General features: G+C 43.9%; 1 protein-coding gene across 3 annotated transcripts in view; it reads left to right on the plus strand.

The window, feature by feature from the left end:
• Window positions 1-17110, plus strand: part of PRICKLE1 (prickle planar cell polarity protein 1) — a 111553-nt gene extending 94443 nt beyond the window's left edge. For all 3 annotated transcript variants that reach the window (XM_065934592.1, XM_065934591.1, XM_065934593.1), the window contains 7 exons: window positions 6686-6870; window positions 8538-8651; window positions 9417-9554; window positions 10140-10343; window positions 11607-11793; window positions 12682-13545; window positions 16140-17110. In XM_065934592.1, the coding sequence (XP_065790664.1) occupies window positions 6736-6870; window positions 8538-8651; window positions 9417-9554; window positions 10140-10343; window positions 11607-11793; window positions 12682-13545; window positions 16140-16999 (2502 nt within the window). In that variant the 5' untranslated portion in view covers window positions 6686-6735 and the 3' untranslated portion in view covers window positions 17000-17110. The remainder of the gene's footprint in view (window positions 1-6685; window positions 6871-8537; window positions 8652-9416; window positions 9555-10139; window positions 10344-11606; window positions 11794-12681; window positions 13546-16139) is intronic.
• The last annotated feature ends 1592 nt before the right edge of the window (window positions 17111-18702 follow it).

Raw genomic sequence — 18702 nt, forward strand, 5'->3', positions numbered from 1 at the left:
TCTCTTCTGCTTGAGATATGCAATTATTCAGTGGTACCATTGTCATCTGGGAATAATATCTCTTTCAGCAAAACATTGACCCTTTACTGCCTCTAGACTTTCATATACTATGTTGACTTGTTAAGATTTTTAGGGAAAAATAGTAAAGGCTCACTTATGTATAGGTCAAGATGAATCAAAATAATAATCCTTAACTATCCTGGATGCAGCATACAGTTCAGTAGAAAATAAATGATCTCCAAGTGGCCAAAATAGCATAGTAAAATAATAAGGCAGTTTTTTGGTTTGAATAACACCTTCACATACTGTATGTTATCTTAAACAGTGATTGCTGTGCTTATGGGAGGAATGCTTAAGCCCTTGTCCATATAATAATGGACAGCATAATAATAATAATAATAATTTACAGCATAATTATTCTATATACCTGTGGACAAACTTTTCAAACTGTAATTGCCTAATTTATAGAATATTGAAAGCAACAAATTAAAGTCATGTGTATGGAGCCATGCAATTCTGGACATCAGCTCTGCATTGTGAGATAGTCCTCAGCTTCTCGTTGAGGATGGTTCCCAGGCTGTTCCCAGCTGGATGGCTGACTTAGAACTCCTTTTGTTTTAAACTCTTAAAGCCAGTGTTCTTTACACTGTTCATCTTCTACTCAAAATGAAAACAAATGATCAGCCAAAGGCTAAATCATACATAGTTTACACACACCACCACTATTAAAGAAAGCAAGGAAATTCCAAATGAAATTTGGAAACATTCTTATCACAGCAGGTACTTAAAAAAAAAAGTTCTAGCTTTTAATGGAATGAATGTCAGTTGCCTTGTTTTTTGATGTTTCTCAGAACGGTTCAATAATGGTCCTTAAATATAAGGATGAATGAACGAGTGGAGTAAGTGAATCTGGAAAATAAATTTCATAAGGGACTCCTCCTTAAATGATTGAATTTGGGGAACAAGTGCCAGCTCACAGCCTCATAGCACCATTGGGGGCTCCCAATTTCTGCTCTGTGTAAGACATCTGGAAAGATCCTGCCATGTTCCATAGACTGCTTACACATGCAGTGTGTGTGTCTCTGTCTTAGTGTCTGCCTGCCAGAGGTTTTATGGAGGGACTGGTTACTCCGACCTCATGCCAAGGGAGCTGAGAATGGTGGCCAATAATTAATACTGTTCGCCCTTCAGGAGGCTGGAGTGCCCTGAACTCAGAAAGAAGATGAAACTCCCCTGTCAGCATTCAGCCTTTGTTACTAACGTGTTCTTATTTTGGATGTCCTGGTCAGCTTCCAGGTGTATGTAATCAGAGTGAAAGTACCAATTGGCATATGTCGGTGATAACTTTAATTCTTTGTATTTATTTAATTATTTTATTCTTTAAAACTATCTCGTCCTTAGGCCATCTTTGGAAGGAAAAGAGATGCTGTTTGAGAGAACCAGGCCCCACAATAGCCTGGGGATTTGGGGGAGGCGCTTTCTGAATGCCCGGGGCAACAAGTTGCCTTCCCTCAGCTCCGCTCCTGTCCCCGGGGTCAGGTGTTCTTTTGACAACTATATGATGATTGAGAAGTCAGACATCTGCGAGCTGTTTGTCTCTGAATCTTTTTAAATGGTGAGCAGTAGCTATTCAACTACCTTGAAGGAAGAAGGAAAAGAAAGGACAAAGCAGGGGAAATGGGATTCTTCCACTTTAGAATCCTCATCTTTCTAGGAATAAGCATCTCATCTCTCCTTACCCAGCCTCGGGCCTCTTTGACGTGTTATTAGCTTTAAGATGTTGCTTCCCCTACACATTTCCTTCATGGTCAGACTCACTGTTTTGCTTCTTTTCTCTGCCTGATCAGACTTATTTACATCCAGAATCATAAAGACATTGGAGAGGTAGGGCCGCTACCGGTTCATTTCCCTAACAGGGGCAAACCTGACGCAGAATTGGTTAATGCACGATTGCCATTCACTTGTGATTGAGTTCATTCCGTTTATTGCAGCGTTTCAAGACCAGGACAAGAAACCTGCCTCAGAATAAGCACAGAATACTGATGGTTTGAGCTATTCTGGCTTCTTATTCAGTTTATTTCTGGCATCTAACGTGGTGTCTTGCACATAGTTTTATTTTTTTTAAATAAACTTTAAGATACCATGTTTAATTGTGGTTAAGTAAGAGAATGTAAAAAACATTTTCAAATGGTTCCCACAAAAGCATGTGTGTACGTGTGTGGAGATGAAGCATAATGTAAGCAGTTGATGAGTCTGGGTAAAAGACTGCCTAAGTTTGTTCCTTCGAAGAAGGCAATGGCACCCCACTCCAGTACTCTTGCCTGGAAAATCCCATGGACGGAGGAGCCTGGTAGGCTGCAGTCCATGGGGTCGCTAAGAGTCGGATACGACTGAGCGACTTCACTTTCACTCATTGGAGAAGGAAATGGCAACCCACTCCACTGTTCTTGCCTGGAGAATCCCAGGGACGGGGGAGCCTGGTGGGCTGCCGTCTATGGGGTCGCACAGAGTTGGACACGACTGAAGGGACTTAGCAGCAGCAGCAAGTTTGTTCCTTACTCTTCTCACAACTTCTCTGAAGTTTGAAATTACATCAATATAAAAATTTACAAAAGTAAATAATAGGAGACACAGGATAGGGCCAGCCTTGTCCGTGTAACTGTGGTTCTGCCAAAAAAAAGTTTCACTTTATATCAAACCTGAAAATTCAGTTTTTAAAAAATATTTATTTATTCATTTACTTGGCTGTGTCGAGTCTTAGTTGTCAGGTCTTCTTGTGCAGCTCAGCGTGTGGGATCTTAGTTCCCCTACGAGGGATAGAACCTACATCCCCTTCATTGAAAGGTGAGTTCTGAACTACTTAACCACCAGGAACGTCCTATTTCAATTATTATTCAACTTACTTGCAGATTTAATTTGTTGATTCTGTTTCACATGATCAATCTTAAGAGACAATACCTGGAAATAGACTGAATAGGATTTTCCTATTAGATCTAATTCAGTGATGGTTTCATGTTTGGCCTAAAAGATATTTAATAGTATTTTGGCAAAAAGCAAATGCAACCACATGAAGATGTCATTGGAAGACCCTTGCTCATCACCCAGAGCATAAGCAATGGCCAGGCTTCCTTCTTTTGTGCTGCAAAGTACATACCATGCAGTAATGTAAATGTCTACATAAGGGATATTTATGCGATCACATTTCTGTGATTTTTGTTATTTTATATATTCTTATATGTATAAGAACTGTCCTCAGCAGTCAGTTTCTTACATGTGCTGTAGTCTGAGACAGTGATATACTTAACAGTACACTTTCTGGGTCTGCTGACAAGCGCAGGTCATTTATAAAAGACAAATCTGACTTAAAGTTGTTACACTGTGAAGCAGAGAAAAAGGAGCTATGGCAATACAGCATCTCTAGCACTGACTGGTAAGTAGGAGGTCACCTGGCTAAGTTGTATTTTTTTAATATTTGTTTTTTGACAGCTCTTAGAACTTACTAGTACATGTCATGTTTTGTCATTTTAAGTAATTATCCTCTGATATAAAGGAAAAAGACATTCTCCAAATTAAAAGCTCTGAAGCAACAGTTCATGAGGCCATTGAATTTTTATGATCCTCTTGACTCTACGTTCTCCTTGAAACGCCCTCTCTGGGGGAGGTGGATGGGCCCGGCGGTGTCATCAGGCATGTCTGACTACTTCACAAATGAAAAAGTTCTGCCCAGGAGGCAGCGCGGGGTTGCAGGGGTTTAAGGTCACAGATGAACTGTGTTCTAAGGCAGCTGCCCTTGGACAGGTGACCCATGGCCGATCACTCTGAGACTCGGTTTGCCCTTCAGTTTTCAGCAGATACGCCCTCATGGGGTTGTTTGATGTGGTGGTGATCAGATGTCACATCACTGATCATGCCAGGCTGGGTGCAGAGGAGTGAGTTAGCTGTCAGAGTGCCAGCAAAGGACACGGAAAGCCACACCCATATCACTCGCATTTCTTCAGCGCATCACTTCACCCGTGAGTGCGGAATGACAGTTTGCAGCACAGTTTGAGGCGAGGCTGATATGGCTGTGGGAGGTGCCGGCCGGAGACACGGCCAGCACGCCCAGGTGACTGGGAGCACGGGGACCATGGCATCCAGTGCTGATTGCTTAGTATAGGCATTTACTGTACAGTTGCCACCAAAGGCTGATCCAGGAATGTAGCCATAAGTGTAATTCAGCTCTTTGGCAATCTGCATCTTTGTGCTTGCATGGAAAATTCATTTGCCTTAATTTGTGGTGTTTTCTCTTGTTTTAAAATACAGTGACATTTAATTTTTAGGTTCTGCTTAATATTTATGTTCTTGGTAAAGTCTGTGCAGAGCAGGTACCTTCAAGTCTCCCTTTTCAGCCATACTTGGCAAAGGACAGACGTGTATATTTCATGATTTGGGTTCAACAGCATTGAAGGCACCCTTTCTCCTGGTGGGGGTGTTTGAGTTGTGAATTAAATTCTTAACCTCTGTTTTTCTCCCTTCGATATGCAGGTGTAATTTTTTTTCAAAACAAAAGGGAAAGAGTAGATCCAAGAAGTGCTCTGACTTTCATTAACACATCCTTTTATATTGATTAGTAAGAGAAATGTGTCAATGTTTTGAAAGCCTCCCCTCAGTTGAGACATGAATGAAATGCACCTGCGTGAAATGATGTCTTGTGTAAAAGGTCAGTTCCCCCCAGTGGTGAGGCAGGAAATGAGGTCAACTTTACTTTTTGTTCAGGGTGAATGAAAGTTAAGTTTATTAGTTGGAATACTACCTTCTGTGTGGCATTACTCCATTTTCTAGTAAAGATTGTAGCTTTTGGATGTTTGGCCCCCCTTTTGTGAACTGTTAGAATTTTAAAGTTTTAGTGTCCTTTGATTCATCAAAGAAAAGTCATAAGATTTCGTGCTCATAGAACTTAATAGGTAACATGTTCTAACACTTTCAAGTATTTAGCATTGCACTGAGAGAGTCACTGACATGACTATTGGGCTGACAGTGTTTTTCCTACCTGTTGAAGCAAATGAGAGGATTATTTAAAGCAGAAGAATTTTCGAAAGTCTGATGTGTTAGACATGCTGCAGTGTGACTAGACTCTGGGTTTTAGCTGTGTGACCTTGGGCAAGTCATTTCCTAAAATGTTCACTGAAAGGACTGATCCTGAAGCTGAAACTCCAATACTTTGGCCACCTGATGCAAAGAACTGACTTGTTGGAAAAGACCCTGATGCTGGGAAAGATTGAAGGCAGGAGGAGAAGGGGACGACAGAGGATGAGATGGTTGGATGGCATCACCAACTCGATGGACATGAGTTTGAGCAAGCTCCAAGAGTTGGTGATGGACAGGGAATCCTGGCGTGCTGCAGTCCATGGGGTCGCAAAGAGTCAGACACGACTGAGCAACTGAACTTATCTGTAAATTTCTCTCTTTTTTTTTTGTTGGAGGGAAGTATAAAAAGCTGCATCTGATCCTGAAAGTCTTCTTTTTTTTGCCTTCATGACTGGGAACGGGGGATGATTTTTAAGAACCAGAAGTAACTCAGAAGGAACATGCATGGTGATAACAAAGTTCTTAGGCTGTATGTCAGGACTATTGTCTAAACACTCATCGGCTTTCATCGGATGAAACTTTTCAGAGCTGGGTTTTTACCTCTTGTGTCCAGCAGCAGGTTGAGAGCATGTCACACACGAGGTGGGTGGTGGTGTGGTAGTTTAGTCACTAAGTTATGTCCCACTCTTTTGCAACTCCGTGGACTGTAGCCCACCACGTGTTCATAGCATTTTCCAGGCAGGAATACTGGAGCGGGTTGCCATTTCCTTTTCCAGGGGAATCTTCCTGACCCAGGGCTTGAACCCAGGTCTCCTGCATTGGCAGGCAGATTCTTTACTGATGAGCCTCCAGGTACTGCAGACCTTTTCACTGAAAGCCTGCCATTAACACAGTTCAATGCTAATAGTCACTGCACTTGATTTTATTTTAACCTAATGCTCAAATTCAGTGACTTTCTTATGAAGGAACTCATTAATGAATGTCTGGCCGCCTGTAGCCCATGGATATAAAGGCTTGTGAATTTAATGTGCTGTGTAAGGACTTAACTGTGGTGTTTCTTCTCCCTGAGTAAACGAAGTTCAGTGCCTCTCGGACTTTATTGGAAACCTGAAACCTAAGCAGTGTGGCCCAGCCGACCCACTTGTACTGGCAGGCAGCATGCCTCCGCTGGGAAGATGGGTCAGGAGATGCTGGGGACCAACGCGGGTGACTGGAGCAATCCTTTCACAGCACATAGGCGTGGACAAGGCGGGAGGCTCGAGCCCAGCTTCTTCGTACAACTCCTGGGGCTCCGCAGGGATTTCATTTGCGGGAAGTTAGCAGCGCAATTTTCTTGAGAACTTTTGTAATGACCAGTGTGTAGAGAAGTACCTTTTAAAGGCATCTGGAGATAAACTAGTTTGGGTGGCATTTTCTCAAATGCTTAGCTGCTAACGGGCCCCTTTCTGCATGGTACAGCCCTAGTTTTTAAGATCCGGGGCCTGGGGGCGGTGACACTGGTCATTTGGCCCCTTTCTCCGGGCCCCGATGTGTGTACGTATGTGTTCAATAAAAGCGCTCGGAGGGTAAGACTCATGACTTCAGGTTCTTCTCTTTGGTTGTCTTATATTGTCCACAGCAGCCACGGTCTGATGTCCTGTGACTGAGAAGCCAGCTGTTGACTCTGTTATGATGCCTTTGGAGATGGAGCCCAAAATGAGCAAACTTGCCTTTGGATGCCAGCGGAGCTCCACATCGGATGATGACTCGGGCTGCGCGCTGGAGGAGTACGCCTGGGTGCCCCCAGGCCTCAGACCCGAGCAGGTGGGAACCACATCGTCCACCTTTCTGGTTTTCAGCGTGATTTAAGGTCTTCGGTGTTCTGTCTTTTAGTGATCAGACATCACTGCCTCAGTGACATGCTGTGTCCTCAGGCCTTACTCTTCTTCGGATGGTTCTGCTTTTTTAAGTCACAGTTTCTCAGTGAAAGTCTCCAGCCACTTTCATACTCTTGGGTCCAGAAGGATGCTATTTTTTCCCTGATGAGTGAAACCCAGAGTGCTGCCTTTGCCTTTGTTATATGGATTTCTGACTTAGCTGTCCCTTTGGAGAGAGTGGGAGGAACTTACTAACCTTTTGAAAAACTTCAGTAACAACAAAAAGGTGATGAAAGGGGAAGGTTTCTGTGGCAATTCTCTGCAGTGCCTTGGCTTTGGGAGAGAGGAGACAGAGCTCTGAGACCATTTCAGTGCCACTGCTTAGATAGATCTCTGATAACCTTGCACAGGAAAGAGTCTGTCACCACACCATGTGAATCGGAAAAAAAAATTAAAGAGCCAGTTTTGTGCTTTGTTGTATTGTTATTTTAAGGAAGATGAGAACATTGTGTGTGCCTGTTTTTATCTTCCCAATATCCTTACAATGATGAACTTGTTAAAAAACTGCTGGTGACAGACACAAGGACCAAGGTAGTTTGAAACTAGGGGAGCCGTTGGGCTCCTGAGTTATGGTTGTGCTTCCCGTCTGGTGGGCACCCCTTGAGAAGAGGGGTTTCCGACTCATCCTGGGCCTCACCCACCGCCTGGCACACATAGCTGGTGTTTAGCATTTGCAACCATACAAGCTCCGGTGGCCGATACAGTGGGACACGGGGAGGACCTGGGCTCCAGGTAGGAAGGCCGTGTTTCGACCGACCTTTAAGAGAGAACCCTTCCTGCAGCTTTGGTGAGTTGGTTTGTGAGATCTTGAAATATTGAAGCAGACAGGCCCCAGATTCTAGTCTTCTCATTGCTTGAATCATTTTCATTCTTCCTCAGCACTGCAGCATCCTTTGCAGTATTCATTAAGGGGTTTCCTTTAGATAAAACAGAAAGAAAAAAAAAATTCAAACAAAACTTGAGTTCTCCTTTCAAAATGCACTAAGTACAGCTCATTATAGTGTCCCTCCAGTTTCCTGGGGGAAATTGACTCCAGGTATTTAGGAAACAGCACCCATGGAAGCAAAGAAGGCGGAAGCTTGAGAGAACCTGATAAGGGAGAGTTTCCAAAGTTTAACAGAACAGCTTTTGTCTTTGCGACGTGTGAAATTCAGAGAGCAAATCCAGGGTGTTTGTGTAGTGGCTGGATTGTGGACAGTGTCACACAGCCTGTGTGGTCACTTCCAGTTCACTCAGAATTCTCTTGGCTGACCCTAGGGAGATCACTAAGCAATGGTAGCATTAAATGTGCATATTTTATGGTGCATAATTTATGATGCCCCTGGTTGTTACTACAAATTACATTCCTGGAGAGCCCTTTAGCAGCTGGGTGCTAGCTAGCTGGGGGTTTGCGCTTCTGCTGGCCTGGCTCAGCTGCTCTTCTCGTTAGTGGCCAGCAGCCACATCCTGTCAGAGGCTGGAGCCCTACCTAAAGGGCAGGGTAACTTCTCGGGATGGACTGAGCTGAAGTGTTCGCTTCCTGTGTGCTGACGTCCTCCTCCCTCTCTCCCTCAGATCCAGCTCTATTTTGCTTGCTTACCAGAGGAAAAGGTTCCTTATGTTAACAGCCCTGGAGAGAAGCACCGAATTAAACAGCTTTTGTACCAGTTGCCACCACATGATAATGAGGTAAAATAACAGGAAGAAGGCTAATTAGGAAAAAAAAAATCCACCCTCAGTGTTGTGATGCCTCCCATAAACTTCAGACTCTTGCCTTTCTTCAGGTAAAATTGGGCTGGAGAATACAGCTCTCCATTCTTGAAGAGAGAAAAGGGTGTCAGTGCAATAAACTTAACACAAGTTGGTTTTTTATAGTGTTTGCAGCCACCCACCAGTTACCAGGAACCTACAGGTTCCTGCAGTTTCTCCACCCCTCCGCCCAGTCAGAGCTTTATGGGGCTTTGGGCCTGCAGTGGGCTTGAAGGCCTGTAGAATGTATAATGAAGGTGGCAGTTAACCAGTTTAAGCCTTTTGAAGAAAGGTTAATGCCTTAGGTTTTGTTTTTTTTAGCATCTCTGTTGATAAAATTTAAACTTTTCATCCTTTTTTTTAAAAACAAAGAAGGACTTCTGTAGCAGTCCAGTGGTTAAGACTCCATGCTTCCAATGCAAGGGGTATGGGTTCAATCCCTGGTTGAGGAACTAAGATCCCACGTGCTGCATGGTGTGGCCAAAAAAAGGGAAGACTATTCCTTCAGATTGCATTTCACTTTTGCTAGAGAGGCTGCAAGATCTTGTGTCTTTTTAAAGGTATGGGGTCATTTTTAAACTGGGGATTCAGGAGAGCAGACCAGCTACACTTGCTGTTTTATTTCCCGAAACTCAGTTCTGGAAATAAAGAATTGGTGAGGGAGGCTGTGTGCCTCAGAGGGTGCTTCTGTTTCCTTCTGTGAAGGTGCGGTACTGCCAGACTTTGAGTGAGGAGGAGAAAAAAGAACTGCAAGTGTTCAGTGCGCAGCGGAAGAAAGAAGCGCTAGGAAGAGGAACAATTAAACTTCTGTCCAGAGCAGTAATGCACGCCGTGTGCGAGCAGGTAGCGAGTTCTGGATGGAAGGGTGGTGATGTCTTGGATCAGCTGAGGGGGAGAGGTGGGAGGGAGCGGATGGCCAGGCCAGCATTGGTGTGAGCCCTAAAAACCTCCAAAAACTATAAGAAAAGCAACATAGCTTCATATTAAATGGGGATTCCTGTTCGTAACTGGCCACACTGCTGTGTGTATGGGGGAGGCAGCCCCTTAAGTAAACATGGGGTGAAATCCTGAGGTCCTGGCATGGAGGGCGCGGCTGGGGTGTGCCTCATGTTCAGAAACGCAGGGACATGATACAGACGTTCAGGGCCTTAGTGGTCATTCTCAGAGCAAGAATAGATCCAACAGGAGCCTGCCCCTGGAAGACCACCTCGAGTGTTCTCAGCGAGCAGTCCAGCGTGGTAGGTAGTAAAGCCGAGGCGTGTTCACTCCAGTGGAGAATGACAGTTCCACAGTGAAGAGTTGTTTAACCACTAGCAGGAGGGATCAGAAAGTCTCCCTGATAGATCTGGGATTGGGTGTTAAGTGGAAAAGGCAGAACTGCAGTCATTGAAGAAGCATCGTTTTAAATCTAAATCCTTTTGTTTTTAGTGTGGGCTGAAGATAAACGGAGGTGAAATTGCAGTGTTTGCCTCTCGAGCGGGCCCGGGAGTGTGCTGGCACCCATCCTGTTTTGTCTGCTTCACGTGCAGTGAGCTGCTGGTCGACCTCATCTATTTTTATCAGGATGGAAAAATTCACTGTGGCCGGCACCATGCTGAGCTGCTCAAACCCCGGTGTTCAGCATGTGATGAGGTAAAAAAGTTCACCCATTAACACCGGGAAAAATAAGCTTCTAGTCAGCCAATATTCCACTGTTCACACCTCAGCCAAATAGAAATCTCCACTGCATGTGCTGTGTGTATGTAGTTTTAAGATGACCCTGTACACTGGTATAATGGAATCCTATGCAGCTAATGAAGAAAATGCAGCTGGTATCTTTGTGCACTGATGGATTATGAGAAAAAAGCAAGTTGCAAGAAGAGTGTGTAAAGATTGATCTTATTTTTGTTAAAAGGGGGGAAGAACAAGACTGTATACATAGTTGTAACCACTCAGAAACAGCGTGTAAAGATGTATACTGAGCTCACAGTGGTTAATCCTGGAGCATGTGTGGGAAGGGCTGGTGGTGCAAAATGAAGTTTTTCTACCGTAGGCTTTTTATTTTTAAGGAATTTTTAGATTTACAGAAGAGTTGCAAAAATATCACGGAGAGTCCCTGTATACCCTTCTCCTAGCTTGTTAATTATCTTATGTAATCATGGTATATGCATCAAAACTAAGAAATTAACATTGTTATAATATTTTAACTAAATCATAGACTTTGTTTAGATTTCCTCAGTTTTTCTACTCATGTCTGTGTTTTATTCTGACACCCCATCCAAGGAACCTCATTGCATTTTTGCATTATATCTCCCTAGTCTGCTTCAATCAGTAATAGTAAACTTCCAGTTTTTTACTTTTGTATATTTAAATTTCTTCTATGATGTGCTATTTGAAAAGTTTTTGAAACCAAAAATATGGAAAAATCAAAAAGCCCTTAATCTGGAGATGGCCATCAGGTCAGAGGAAGCATCATCTGCGTTAAGTGCTGCTCACTTGTCCAGCCCCCAGATCGCTGTAACTGGTGACTCACAGCCACTTTAATGAAGTTCTTTTTTTTTTTTTTTACTATTAAAAGGTGCACAGGCCACTAAATTACTTCAGGGTTAATGTGTTCTTTGCCACATTATGCCTACAAAGTGTGATTGGGGAGCAGCAATATGACCAAGTGTATTACCTCCAATGCAGAATTCTGTGTTTTCTTTTAAAGTGTTAGCATGCACTTATTTTCTCTTATTCAATGTTTTCAATCTCTGTTCTTGTTCTGTAGCTACACCAAGTTACATGTAAGCTTGAGGCTGTAAGAAACAAAGATCCAGTGCCTGTCAGTTGCCCAGAAAACACGCAGTTACTTGGCCTTTAAAATCATTCACATTGATTTTCCTTCATGCTGTGGTTTCTTGTTTCTCGTTAAAGATAATCTTTGCTGACGAGTGCACGGAAGCTGAGGGCCGTCATTGGCACATGAAACACTTCTGCTGCCTGGAGTGCGAGACGGTCCTGGGGGGACAGAGGTACATCATGAAGGACGGCCGCCCCTTCTGCTGCGGCTGCTTCGAGTCCCTCTATGCGGAGTACTGCGAGACGTGCGGGGAGCACATCGGTGCGTTGTGGCCCAGCCTGCCGCTTTGTCACTCGGCCGTCACTCTGTCTCTGATTCTCCAGTGTTTTGTTCTTTATTTTTGTTTTTGATGGAGGTATAGTTTATGTACAGTGAAGTCTGAAAGATTTAAGTGTTTCGGTTTGATGAATTTTGATGAACGGGTGTAGATTGGATTCTCATCACTCCTGGCAGTTGTGATCTGTTAAGTCCCCATGAACGTGATTATCCAATACCTAGCCATTGCTCCTGGAGATACAGTGAGTTAGTTCCTGTGAGCCTCTGGTTGAAACAGTGTCATAAAGCAGTCAAACAGATAATCTTATTTCCTGTGTATTTTGGTTTAAAGACACTTATTTAATATATGTTGTTGATTCATTAAATTGAACTCCCAGTCAACAGCCCTGTCCCACCTGGTTGGACAAAGCTCATCCACCCCGTGGTTGCTTCTGTGAGGCACATCACAGTCTTTGTGCTGAGCCACACTAGAGAGCATTCAGCTGTGCACTCGGGCCATTTTAAACAACAAAGTCACTAAGAGAAAGTACAGACGTGGGAAAGAAAACGGGCCTGTGTGAGGTGTGAGCACTGACACAGGAGGCCCCCCTTTCACCTCTGCTGGGCTGCAGCAGCATCACTTGACTCAGATTTTTGGCCACTTTGCACATGTCTGCAAGTGACTCTGCAAGGATTGATTTTGGAGCTAACAGGAAATTTAATAGATCAATTTATGAATGAGAATGAACTGCACCTGTGTAAGTCCCAGCTCTGTCAAGATCCAGGACAGTCTCCTCACCCTCAAAGGTTCCCTTATGCCCATAGTCTGTCTTTTCTTCTTCCTCTGTGTCAGGGCGGAACCATAACTTGTGATTCTTTCCTTTCTCGAAACAGGTGTAGACCACGCGCAGATGACCTATGACGGGCAGCACTGGCATGCCACAGAGGCCTGCTTTTCCTGTGCCCAGTGCAAAACCTCTCTGCTGGGATGCCCCTTCCTCCCCAAACAAGGCCAGATTTATTGCTCGAAGACATGCAGCCTTGGTGAAGACGTGCATGCCTCCGATTCCTCCGACTCTGCGTTCCAGTCGGCTCGGTCAAGAGACTCCAGGAGAAGTGTCCGGATGGGCAAGAGCAGCCGGTCAGCAGATCAGTGTCGTCAATCACTCCTTCTGTCCCCTGCTCTGAACTACAAGTTTCCCGGCCTGTCGGGCAATGCTGACGACACCCTATCTCGGAAGCTGGATGATCTGAGCCTTTCCAGGCAAGGAGCAAGTTTTGTCAATGAAGAATTTTGGAAAGGCAGAGTAGAGCACGAAACCCCAGAAGACCCTGAAGAATGGGCAGAGCATGAAGATTATATGACACAGCTCCTCCTCAAGTTTGGTGATAAAAGTCTCTTTCAGCAGCAGCCCAGTGAGATGGACATTCGAGCCAGTGAGCACTGGATAGCTGATAACATGGTTAAAAATAAGACCGAGTTAAAGCAAAACAACCAGAGCCTTGCAAGTAAAAAATACCAATCTGATATGTATTGGGCACAGTCACAAGATGGACTGGGAGATTCTGCTTATGGCAGCCACCCAGGCCCTGCGAGCAGTCGAAGACTCCAGGAATTGGATCTGGACCATGGGGCTTCAGGATACAATCACGATCAAACACAGTGGTATGAAGATTCCCTGGAGTGTTTGTCAGACCTGAAACCAGAGCAAAGTGTTCGGGATTCTATGGATTCTTTGGCTTTGTCTAATATCACAGGTATGTAATCTAGGGATTATGGGGTATTTGAAAAAGGAGCTACTAAAAAGTTTATGCCAAAAGTTACAGTTCATCAACAGTAGGGTCTATGTTTTTTTTTTGGGGGGGGGGGGCTATGATTTTTAAAACTGTAGACCATGGGAAAGAAGGAGTTTCAGTTAAATGCTAAACACTGTAGCAAAACAACAGTGTATTAAACAGCAGAGACACCACTTTGCTGACAAAAGTCTGTAGCATCAAAGCTATGGTTTTTCCAGTAGTCATGTATAGATGTGAGAGCTGGATCATAAAGAAGGCTGAGCACCGAAGAACTGATGCTTTCGAATTGTGATATTGGAGAAGACTCTTGAGAGTTCCTTGGACAGCAGGGAAATCAAATCAGTCAATCCTAACGGAAATCAATCCTGAGTATTCATTGGCAGGATTAATGCTGAAGCTGAAGCTCCATACTTGGGCCATCTGACATGAGGAGCTGACTCATTGGGAAAGACCCTTATGCTAGGGAAGATTGAAGGCAGGAGGAGAAGGGGGCAGAGGATGAGATGGTCAAATGGCATCATCAACTCCATGGACATGAGTTTGAGCAAACTCCAGAAGATGGTGATGGACAGGGAAGCCTGGCATGCTGCAGTCTGTGGAGTCACAGAGTTGGACACAATTTAGTGACTGAACAGAACAGATAGCAAAGCAAACACTCGCATACATGTAAGCATACATATAAAATAAACTTTCAGTACAGTCTTTGGGGACAGGTATTGTTATCCCTGTTTTGAAGAGATCAATTTATTTGGATGATGGAGTCTACATCTGTATTTGAAAGATATTGGACTCTTTGGATCATTCTGTATTAATTAAAGATATTAAAATCAACATGCATACTCCATAAGCACAGGACATTTTTTTATTTTCCTGAATTGCCCTGTGGCAATAGACAGTTCAAAATTAGCTAAGTTTTTTTTTTAACCCAGATTATAAAATAATTTCACTTTAATGTTTTCAAAACACTTTGGTGTCAGTATCTACATTTCATCCTTACAATGACCCTGAGAGAGTGGATATTATTGCATTTTACAAATGTGGAAAGTTCAATTACCAAGAGACTAGGGAATTCCCTGGCGGTCCTGTGGTTAGGACTCTGCGCTTTCATTTCCATGACCCGGGTTCAGTCCCTAGTTGAGGAACTAAGATCCTGCAAGCCACATGGCATGATCAAAAATACAAAACCAGAACACCAAAAAAACCAAGAAGCTAAATGCCCAACTTTATATAAGTATTTAAAGATAAGGTTGATCCTAGAACCCAACCCTCCTGAATCTTACATTTGCCACAAGTTTTTGGGTACTATTGTTGCTTGGTTAGTTTCATAGATCAACCAATGACACTAGTCCTTTCATAAAGGTTACATTACATTGTAACATAGGCAGGAGAGGCTTGAGCAGCTGCCAGGAGGGCCCCAGGCCAGGTGCTGGGCACAGAGAGTTAAGACAGCTACCCTCCTGACTTTGGTTGGGCTTGGCAACATTAAAGCCTATAATTTAGGGGAACTTAAGGAATGGTGGCTAAGACTAAATACTAAGCGCCTCCTGTTTGCTAGGCCCTCTGATAGGTGTTTCAACATTTAAATATCAAAAATGGACAACATTTGGTATACGTCTTGTTATTGCTGACTTTTCTTGACAACAATCAGCTCAAAAATAGGCTTTATTTAGAAATTGGGAAGCTATGTAGTCACCAGTTGACAGCAGTTCACAGCACTCCCTGTTGTTGCTTAAGACATGTCAGCTGGGTTATGTCCATTTCTCTTAACTTGTCTGAGCCCTGTTATAACAAGGAGCGCAACATCATCGGTTTTGAGCAAAGTTTTAAAATAGAATTAACCTGGAAGTGGAAGTTTATGGGTTGACAGAGCAGAAGATTGGATAAAGGCCTGGGGTCAGGGGTTTGGCAAACTTTTTCCATAAAAGGCTAGCTAGGACTTTGTTGGGACGTTATAGTCTTTGTTGTAACTACTCAACTCTACACTGTGAAAAAACCATAAGCAGCAGAGAAGCAAACAGATATATCTGGCCCAGTGAAACTGTATCCACACGTAGGCTGTGGGCTGGATCTGGCCCTTGGGCCGTTTGACTACCAGTCCAGGTATAAGAGAAGACTAGTCTTGGCTCAAGAAGAGAGCCATAATGGTGGCCATGTGCATGCAAAGGGAAGGACTGCTTTGAGAGAGATTCAGATGAAACAGCTGGCATTAATGGGTTGAGAGACAGAAGCTTCTGTGTGTCTCACATGTTCATAAATTAATGACAGAACTGTTATGAAGAGCTTTTAGTTTGGCTGCTCATCCCATGGGCTGTAACTCATGTTTGGCCCCCAAATGCCTGGGGCTCATAAGAGATACTGGGCCTCTTGTTTCAATGATAAAATTCATAACCTCTTCTCGATTAAGTATATATGTCCGTTGGTTTTGCCCAGTGATTGTTCATCAGATATTGAAATTCAAGGAACTTCACTTCAAAATGCTTCTAAAGCTTGTTGGTAATAACTGTCAGAGTGTTAGGGTTATTAACGGTCATGTCTTGTCTTGGCTTTTCTTTTAGGGGCGTCAGTGGATGGAGAAAGCAAGCCGAGGCCGTCATTGTATTCTCTGCAAAACTTTGAGGAAATAGAGACAGAAGACTGTGAGAAAATGAGCAACATGGGGACTTTGAACTCTTCCATGCTGCACAGGAGCACAGAGTCCTTGAAGAGCCTCAGTTCAGAGTTGTGTCCAGAAAAGATCCTGCCCGAGGAGAAACCACTTCACCTGCCAGTGCTCCGAAGGTCCAAGTCTCAGTCCAGGCCACAGCAGGTCAAGTTTTCAGATGATGTCATTGACAATGGAAGCTACGAGAATATCGAAATCCGGCAGCCACCAATGAGTGAGAGAACTCGGAGACGGGTGTACCATTTTGAAGAGAGAGGACCCAGGTCACATCACCATCGCCGCAGAAGTAGGAAGTCCCGCTCAGACAATGCCCTGAACCTTGTCACAGAAAGAAAATACTCTCCCAAGGACAGGCTGCGGCTCTACACCCCCGATAACTATGAAAAGTTTATCCAGAATAAGAGTGCCCGGGAAATCCAGGCCTACATCCAGAATGCTGACCTCTATGGGCAGTACACCCACGCCACTTCTGACTACGCCTTGCAGAACCCGGGAGGGCCGCGATTTCTAGGCCTCTACGGGGAGGACGACGACTCCTGGTGCTCCTCCTCCACCTCCTCCTCCTCTGACTCAGAAGAAGAAGGGTATTTTCTTGGACAACCAATTCCTCAGCCCCGGCCACAGAGATACGCCTACTATACAGACGACCTTTCTAGTCCAACTTCTGCACTCCCCACGCCTCAGTTTGGTCAGAGGACAACTAAATCCAAGAAGAAAAAGGGACACAAGGGCAAAAACTGTATTATTTCTTAATGTGGTAGCTGCGGAGATTGTATTTAAACTTAGCCATTAACCATCTTAAATCATATCTTTTTTCTTCCATAGGAAAGTTGCTAAAATAGATTCAAGTGCTTTGCCCATGTACATGAGACCCCGACTGCTGTTTACAGTGTCAGATTTAACCTTTGGAAGGTGTGATTTCTCCACTTACCCTCCTTGGATGGTGCCAGGTAGACATGACCTCGTGTGTCTGTTGGGTGCATCGCAATTTGACACAGCTGCTTTGGTCTCCAAACCTCGAGAGATCCGCGAGAAGCTGTTGAGAGGTGATTGGATGGGGGTGTTGATTTTCAGCCAAGGAGAACTTGAGCCACCTTTGTCAAGCAGTAGTGTTTGTCGTTCGTCTGCACCAGGTTGACCCAGGTCCTGACAGTCTGTCCAGTCGTGTGGCATGCACGTAGTCATGTGACCCAGCCAACACTGTGCGTCCCACTGTGCAAGGCCACCTCATCCCCTTCCAGCCCTTATTAGCCAGGTAAACATATTAGCTCCAGCTACAGATGGAAAAGAACATTGCTATTTATAATGTAGTATTTCATAGACTTAAGTGTATTCCTAATTTAACGGTGCAAATATTAATGTACATACTGTACAGTTCAGATTTTAAAGCTGATATTTTTATATCCCTGAAATGTAAGATGTTTGTTACACTGCAGTGCTAGATTTGTTAGGGAACCAGAAACAGCATTTATGGATGAAATGATTGCTTGTATCTTAGTCAGGGTTTATAAGTTTAGATGGTCAAATTTATATTGCCTAGCGATGGAAAGTTCTTTTTTTTTTTTTTTTTCAATTTTTCAACATTAAAAAGGCTCTGTATGCATGGTGGGGCTATGTAAATACTCTTTAAAACTATGGCCCTATTAATCTTACACGTGTTATTTATGGGTCAAGCAATGTAAACTGTATAAATGTAAAAACAAACAAAAATAATCTCCCCACACATACCCCTGGAATATATGGTTAAAAACAAGGAGAAGCTGTTTGGGTGAATATTTTTTTCCCGTTGGGGATGGCAGGGGGTGCCTTTCCCGTTTTCAGCAAGGTAGTGATTATCTCAAAGAAAGAGACCAAAAAACTACAAGGATCTGCTCTCTGTGGCAGAGTGCTTTGTAGGTTGATTCCTTTTCACCCCCCTCCCCTTCCAGCTCATTTGTTGGCCTTCTGGTTATGTTTTTAAAATCTTTAAATTAGAGGATTCTGTGCTGCTGGCTACTTAAAGTTAATCTGGGGTTCTGTTTCGAGGGGGAATTACATTGGGTTTGAACTGACAAGCTAGTACTTCGATATGGGTCATTCTCGCCCTATGTTTCAGTCCTAACTTAGTGTCCTAGTGGTATCTCAGACCTTTCGGAAGGTATTTAATAAATGCTTAATCAATAACAAATGACCTTTCTGAACAAGAGCTCTTCAGACACATCCAGATCACGTTCATTTTGCTCTGACTAGCCTTGCTGTTCTATCATTAACAGACCGGCGTTAGACTCCTGCACATCCACTTGCCCCACTAGCTTGTGTGAAATAGTACCTGAGGCATAGCGGCAGAGCCACCCACATGTGCTGGTGTGGGGAAAGCTGGTGGGCCCTGGGAGGGCAGACCTGAATCCAATAGGAAAACCAGCAGTCAACAGCATCCCCTGTACTCACCCCTGGATAGGGCAAGGCTTGGCATCCAG

This window comes from Muntiacus reevesi, chromosome 4, assembly GCF_963930625.1.
Source record: "Muntiacus reevesi chromosome 4, mMunRee1.1, whole genome shotgun sequence".
NCBI lineage: Eukaryota > Metazoa > Chordata > Mammalia > Artiodactyla > Cervidae > Muntiacus > Muntiacus reevesi.